The sequence below is a fragment of the Sycon ciliatum genome, chromosome 13, assembly GCF_964019385.1.
Source record: "Sycon ciliatum chromosome 13, ocSycCili1.1, whole genome shotgun sequence".
NCBI classification, from domain to species: domain Eukaryota; kingdom Metazoa; phylum Porifera; class Calcarea; order Leucosolenida; family Sycettidae; genus Sycon; species Sycon ciliatum.
Genome location: NC_088655.1, coordinates 24,478,109 through 24,485,608, shown reverse-complemented (window position 1 = coordinate 24,485,608; position 7,500 = coordinate 24,478,109). Strand labels below are relative to the sequence as shown.

General features: G+C 52.4%; 1 protein-coding gene across 1 annotated transcript in view; it reads left to right on the top strand.

Annotated features, from left to right (window-relative positions):
• The window catches only part of LOC135829310 (uncharacterized), a 54,768-nt gene that overhangs the window by 4,632 nt on the left and 42,636 nt on the right, over window positions 1-7,500 (top strand). The window contains exons 4-5 of the mRNA XM_065341713.1: window positions 1,491-1,519; window positions 3,050-3,422. Of these exons, the coding sequence (XP_065197785.1) occupies window positions 1,491-1,519; window positions 3,050-3,375 (355 nt within the window). The 3' untranslated portion in view covers window positions 3,376-3,422. The remainder of the gene's footprint in view (window positions 1-1,490; window positions 1,520-3,049; window positions 3,423-7,500) is intronic.

Genomic DNA, 7,500 nt, shown 5'->3' with positions numbered 1-7,500 from the left:
TGTGTTGTACCATAGTTGCCGGGGCATAGTGCGCACTTTGGAGGTACTTCCTCCGTTAACAAAAACTTCGTGATGGATTTTGATGGATAAGAAAACGCTTAGAACAGCCAGGTCAAGAACAGTTTGTATCGATTGCAAATCACTGGACAAAGGCGATTCAGCCTATGTACAGCGTCTTTACAAGAGACACTGTTGGCGGAATGAGCATAGATAGAGTTCAGTTTGCGTCGCTTTCGCTGGACTCATTTTTGACCCTGCGTCGCTGTCGTCATCTCTCAAGTCGTTGTTCAGGTTGTTTCAGCCTTGCCTCGGCTTCTTTGATCACACTCCGCTGATCTTGATGTCGCCGTCGTTCAAGTAAGTACTCAGTAATCCGCGATATGCGTGTTAAAACAAAATGGCGTCAGGATTTATTGAAAGCGGTACAGTTGGTGGTACGAGTGTTCAAAACCATTTGAACTTCATACTGTTAATCTTCTTTTTGACATGCTCTCTTTCCATCGTCCTTAGCTGTTGTTTGTTGTGAGCTGTTGTGGCTTTCTTCTATACCTCTGGGGGATGCCAAGTGATGGTGTTGAGAGGCTGGTGATGGCTGTGAGCGCGAGTTTGCCGATCGGCGTCGTCCTCGCTATAGCGATGAAAATACTAGTTACTGCGCACCTGGCAGATATCACAACACGTCGGAGCGTCCAGGAGCAAACGAATCTTGGGTTTTCATTGGTATCTAGTTCCTCCAGCATCGTGTAGCCCACCGTTGGTGAATGGCCGTCCAGAAAGGTTGAACCTGGTCTTCTGCAGCATCTCGCAGTCCTGCGAGGCACTCTGAGTACGCCTGCCATGTATTGTACAAATAAACTCACAAAGTAGTGGACTCTGCAGTGATGAGTCTATCCTGTATGCTGCAAAAGACGCAGGAAATGTGATGCTGTGTGAGGACCATCCCAAGTGCATGGAAACTTGAACTGACATGCACAAGCAGTCACCCGTCACTTCTGTTTGTGTGTAGTCTGCCACTCAGGACTCAGCACTCTGGTGTTTGGAGCACCACTGTATAAGCAGAAATATTCGTCTGCAATTTAATTGCGTCTTTTTGGTGCAATGAGCTTTTGGACTAAATTAAATGCCGGACTAGTGTCGATTTGTCCAGCTTTTCAATACACACACTCTTATGATCCATGGACGAAATTTACAACCGGACAAACTCCCTTTCTTTGGAGTTGGACGAAATTATTGACCGACGAAATTTTCTGCATGTCAAGTAGATCAAACTGCCTCTACTGGCCAGGAATGCACATAACATTTTCATGCATCTTCAACCTCTTCTTTATGCTGATTAAAAATGGGATGTTGAGCCAATAGTGTTACTTTAAAAATAAAGAAGAAAGGGCCGATAAGTATACATCTCGTCACCTTGGTGGACTGTTAGTCATAACTCGTAACTTAAACATGTAGGTCCTTTCTTTTTTCTTCTTTGTGCATTCTACTTTCAGTAGCGGACCGGAGGAACCCAAGAAGATGTGTAAGCCTTGCAGCATTATGTGGTTCACTATGTCATGCTGAGCGCTATGCTAGAGCAATATTGATGTATGGAGTGTGTGTTATTTTAGTTGAATCGATGTGTGCGTGTGTGTGTGTGTGTGTGTGTGTGTGTGCGTGTGCGTGCGGGTGTGTGTGGGTGTGTGGGTGTGTGTGGGTGTGTGTGTGTGTGTGTGTGTGTGTGTGTGTGTGTGTGGTGACTGTGTGTGCCTGTGCGTGTGTGTGTGTGTGTGTGTGTGTGTGTGTGTGTGGTGTGTGTGCGTGCATACATGCGTACATGCGCGTTTGTGTGTGTGTGTGTGTGTGCGCGCGCGTGTGCGTGCTTGTGTGTGTGCGCGCAGATTGTTTTAGTAGTTTTTAGTACTGTCAGTATTACTCGCTCATGTAGTGGTTCATCTGACCAGCTACGAGCTCCTAGCTGGCACAATTTGCCATTGCACACTGTGCTAAATGTGCTGTAGACAGTACAGTGGTGAAACAAGCCAGGGGCATTGGAAGGTATCCTACATTGGTATGGCTATGAAAAGACCGACGAAAAGGCTCTCCATCTGGGAAAGGTTTTGATAAATTGTGCCAAAATAGCCTACTGTATATTAACTAATTTTGGCTGGTGAGAAACTGTGGCCAATCTCGAATTGAAACTTTTCGGCCGTCATCAAACTAACTCAATCAAGTATCATTTCCCTCTGTGAGAAACTTTGGCGTGCAACTTACTTTGGCCAGTTGGTACCAAGCGGCAAAATCAGCGAAATGATATCGCCAGCGAAAATAAGTTGCTTTACAGGACTGTAATTTCACAAAATTTCGGTGTGCTTTTATTTTCGGTACTTTCGGTGCATCTGTTTCATAGCTAAAATTTCAATACAAGGAACAAACACTAACACACATAATCCGATAGGGAACTGCTTCTCTGTACCGAAAATTTCTGTTCACCTAACCTGGCCTCTTGCCCTCATACCGAAAATATTGAGCACCAAAAAATTTCTGAATTCGAGTATATTATTTCATTGCTCCAATAATCACCAGTTAAACTTATTGTTGCGACTTTGGCCGCACCTGCAAGCGGTCCGTCGTATCACTGCGGGGCCCGGCGAGTCAGTTGTAAACCTTTTCACTGCACAGGCTTGTGTTCATCAGAAGCGGGCGCTCACAAGTCTGTAGAGCTGCATGATGGATCAAGTCAAGTCCAGGCCAGGCCTGTTCCTAGTGTCGGATGGTTCTACTGAAGCAGCGTTAAGCCCAACACTGCTTTTGCGTGGCTTGTCAATAGCTTCAGACTTAGGAACGAAATGTATGGAGTTGTGGTCACATCTTGGTCATGTGACTAAATTTGTGCAGAAAGTGATCATGTCATGTGACCAGTGGAACCAACATGGCCGACGTCATGTGACCCATATAGGCAGGAGTTGAGTGGAATTGAACCCAACATGCCCTATCCCGTACAGTCATGTGATAGATGTGAAACCATTCTGACTTCTGTTTCTCTATGTGTGTGTTGTGCCAACATTTTCAGACGAGTCTCTCGACATGAACCCATGGGAGAGTGTCGCCTTCAAAGAACTTCTGCCTTACCTGGTTTCCACGCTTATTCCACTTGATATGCGTCTCCATTGTCAGGATAAGAAGTTGATTACGCATTCAGAGCGTCTAAAATTTGCATCATGCAATGACCTTGCAGCGCAGAATGAGGCATTGTTCAAAGCACTACGCGTGGGTAATGACGAATCCTTCCACAAACTCCTTGAATGCATCCGTCAAGTCGAGCCATCAGCCAGCGTGAGAATGTTATTGGACGAGCTGGAACCCCTCGACAAGTTCGGGGCAGCCCGGCAGCACTGATGAGGCCGCATTAGCGTCTGCAGGAGCATCTGCTGCTGATCCATTGGGTAAGTAAAGAGCAGTAGGCTGTACAGGCAGAGGCCAGTTGGGACTTTTGCAGCTCCATAGTTTTTTTCCGTAGTTTTGGCAGTCCAGCTGGCATCAGGCCGGTCTGAAGGCTTGCAGTAGCTAGCTAGGACTAGGAGGAGTAGTGTGATAGGGGTAGGGCAGTGCAGTGCGATAGGGGTAGGGCAGTGTAGTGCGATAGGGGTAGGGCAGTGTAGTGCGATAGGGGTAGGGCAGTGTAGTGCGATATGCGTAGAGCAGTGTAGTGCGATAGGGGTAGGGCAGTGTAGTGCGATAGGGGTACGGCAGTGTAGTGCGATAGGGGTAGGGCAGTGTAGTGCGATATGTGTAGGGCAGTGTAGTGCGATAGGGGTAGGGCAATGTAGTGCGATAGGGGTAGGGCAGTGTAGTGCGATAGGGGGTAGGGCAGTGTAGTGCGATAGGGGTAGGGCAGTGTAGTGTCATAGTGGTAGGGCAGTGTAGTGCGATAGGGGTAGGGCAGTGTAGTGCGATAGGGGTAGGGCAGTGTAGTGCGATAGGGGTAGGGCATTGTAGTGCCATAGGGGTAGGGCAGTGTAGTGCCATAGGGGTAGGGCAGTGTAGTGCGATAGGGGTAGGGCAGTGTAGTGCGATAGGGGTAGGGCAGTGTAGTGCGATAGGGTAGGGCAGTGTAGTGCGATAGGGGTAGGGCAGTGTAGTGCCATAGGGGTAGGGCAGTGTAGTGCGATAGGGGTAGGGCAGTGTAGTGCGATATGCGTAGAGCAGTGTAGTGCGATAGGGGTAGGGCAGTGTAGTGCGATAGGGGTACGGCAGTGTAGTGCGATAGGGGTAGGGCAGTGTAGTGCGATTAGTGGGTACGGCAGTGTAGTGCGATAGGGGTAGGGCAGTGTAGTGCGATAGGGGTAGGGCAGTGTAGTGTTATAGGGGTAGGGCAGTGTAGTGCCATAGGGGTAGGGCAGTGTAGTGCGATAGGGGTAGGGCAGTGTAGTGCGATAGGGGTAGGGCAGTGTAGTGCGATAGGGGTAGGGCAGTGTAGTGCGATAGGGGTAGCTACGTAGGGCAGTGTAGTGCGATAGGGGTGGGGCAGTGTAGTGCGATAGGGGTAGGGCAGTGTAGTGCGATAGGGGTAGGGCAGTGTAGTGCGATAGGGGTAGGGCAGTGTAGTGCGATAGGGTGGGGCAGTGTAGTGCGATAGGGGTGGGGCAGTGTAGTGCGATAGGGGTAGGGCAGTGTAGTGCGATAGGGGGTAGGGCAGTGTAGTGCGATAGGGGTAGGGCAGTGTAGTGCGATAGGGGTAGGGCAGTGTAGTGCGATAGGGGTAGGGCAGTGTAGTGCGATAGGGGTAGGGCAGTGTAGTGCGATAGGGGTAGGGCAGTGCAGTGCGATAGGGGTAGGGCAGTGTAGTGCCATAGGGGTAGGGCAGTGTAGTGCCATAGGGTAGGGCAGTGTAGTGCGATAGGGGTAGGGCAGTGTAGTGCGATAGGGGTCGGGCAGTGTAGTGCGATAGGGGTAGGGCAGTGTAGTGCGATTAGGGGTAGGGCAGTGTAGTGCGATAGGGGTAGGGCAGTGTAGTGGGATAGGGGTAGGGCAGTGTAGTGCGATAGGGGTAGCGCAGTGTAGTGCGATAGGGGTAGGGCAGTGTAGTGCGATAGGAGTAGGGCAGTGTAGTGCGATAGGGGTAGGGCAGTGTAGTGCGATAGGGGTGGGGTAGTGTAGTGCGTTAGGGGTAGGGCAGTGTAGTGCGATAGGGGTAGGGCAGTGTAGTGCGAGAAGGGGTAGGGCAGTGTAGTGCGATAGGGGTAGGGCAGTGTAGTGCGATAGGGGTAGGGCAGTGTAGTGCGATAGGGGTGGGGTAGTGTAGTGCGATAGGGGTAGGGCAGTGTAGTGCGATAGGGGTAGGGCAGTGTAGTGCGAGAAGGGGTAGGGCAGTGTAGTGCGATAGGGGTAGGGCAGTGTAGTGCGATAGGGGTAGGGCAGTGTAGTGCGATAGGGGTAGAGCAGTGTAGTGCGATAGGGGTAGAGCAGTGTAGTGCGATAGGGGTAGGGCAGTGTAGTGCAATAGGGGTAGGGCAGTGTAGTGCGATAGGGGTAGGGCAGTGTAGTGCGAGAAGAGTAGGGCAGTGTAGTGCGATAGGGGTAGGGCAGTCTAGTGCGAGAAGAGTAGAGCAGTGTAGTGCGATAGGGGTAGGGCAGTGTAGGTGCTAGAAGGGTAGGGCAGTGTAGTGCGATAGGAGTAGGGCAGTGTAGTGCGATAGGGGTAGGGCAGTGTAGTGCGATAGGGGTAGGGCAGTGTAGTGCGAGAAGGGGTAGGGCAGTGTAGTGCGATAGGGGTAGGGCAGTGTAGTGCGATAGGGGTAGGGCAGTGTAGTGCGATAGGGGTGGGGTAGTGTAGTGCGATAGGGGTAGGGCAGTGTAGTGGGATAGGGGTAGGGCAGTGTAGTGCGATAGGGGTAGCGCAGTGTAGTGCGATAGGGGTAGGGCAGTGTAGTGCGATAGGGGTAGGGCAGTGTAGTGCGACAGGGGTAGAGCAGTGTAGTGCGATAGGGGTAGAGCAGTGTAGTGCGATAGGGGTAGGGCAGTGTAGTGCAATAGGGTAAGGGCAGTGTAGTGCGATAGGGTAGGGCAGTGTAGTGCGAGAAGAGTAGGGCAGTGTAGTGCGATAGGGGTAGGGCAGTCTAGTGCGAGAAGAGTAGAGCAGTGTAGTGCGATAGGGGTAGGGCAGTGTAGTGCTAGAAGGGTAGGGCAGTGTAGTGCGATAGGAGTAGGGCAGTGTAGTGCGATAGGGGTAGGGCAGTGTAGTGCGATAGGGGTAGGGCAGTGTAGTGCGATAGGGGTAGGGCAGTCTAGTGCAATTGGGGTGGGGCAGTGTAGTGCAATAGGGGTGGAGCAGTGTAGTGCGATAGGGGTCGGGCAGTGTAGTGCGATAGGGGTAGGGCAGTGTAGTGCGATAGGGGTAGGGCAGTGTAGTGCGATAGGGGTGGGGTAGTGTAGTGCGATAGGGGTAGGGCAGTGTAGTGCGATAGGGGTAGGGCAGTGTAGTGTTAGTGGATTTTCCCCAATTTCTTTTCCATTCATCTCGCCATGGGCGGGCAGTCAGTTCAAATTTTAAATGTTCGTTAACTTAACCTTACTGGTCTTCCAGTACAGCTTTCTAGGCAATTAGATAACGCACCCGCAGTGATCCGCATTGTCAGAAGGTCACGTCGCTATAACCAGTTGCCATCACTGTACAGTGAAACCTGGTTTAAGAGACCACCCCACGGTACCACGGTACAAGCACCACCCCACGGTACCACGGTACAAGCACCATCCCACGGTACCACGGTGCAAGCACCACCCCACGGTACCACGGTACAAGCACCACCCCACGGTACCACGGTACAAGCACCACCCCACGGTACCACGGTGCAAGCACCACCCCACTGTACCACGGTACAAGCACCACCCCACGGTACCACGGTACAAGCACCACCCCACGGTACCACGGTGCAAGCACCACCCCACGGTACCACGGTACAAGCACCACCCCACGGTACCCCGGTACAAGCACCACCCCACGGTACCCCGGTACAAGCACCACCCCACGGTACCCCGGTACAAGCACCACCCCACGGTACAAGCACCACCCCACGGTACCCCGGTACAAGCACCACCCCACGGTACAAGCACCACCCCACGGTACCCGGTACAAGCACCACCCCACGGTACAAGCACCACCCCACGGTACCCCGGTACAAGCACCACCCCACGGTACAAGCACCACCCCACGGTACCACGGTACAAGCACCACCCCACGGTACCACGGTACAAGCACCACCCACGGTACAAGCACCACCCCACGGTACAAGCACCACCCCACGGTACCACGGTACAAGCACCACCCCACGGTACCACGGTACAAGCACCACCCCACGGTACAAGCACCACCCCACGGTACCACGGTACAAGCACCACCCCACGGTACCACGGTACAAGCACCACCCCACGGTACAAGCACCACCCCACGGTACCACGGTACAAAGCACCACCCACGGTACAAGCACCACCCCACGGTACCACGGTACAAGCACCACCCCACGG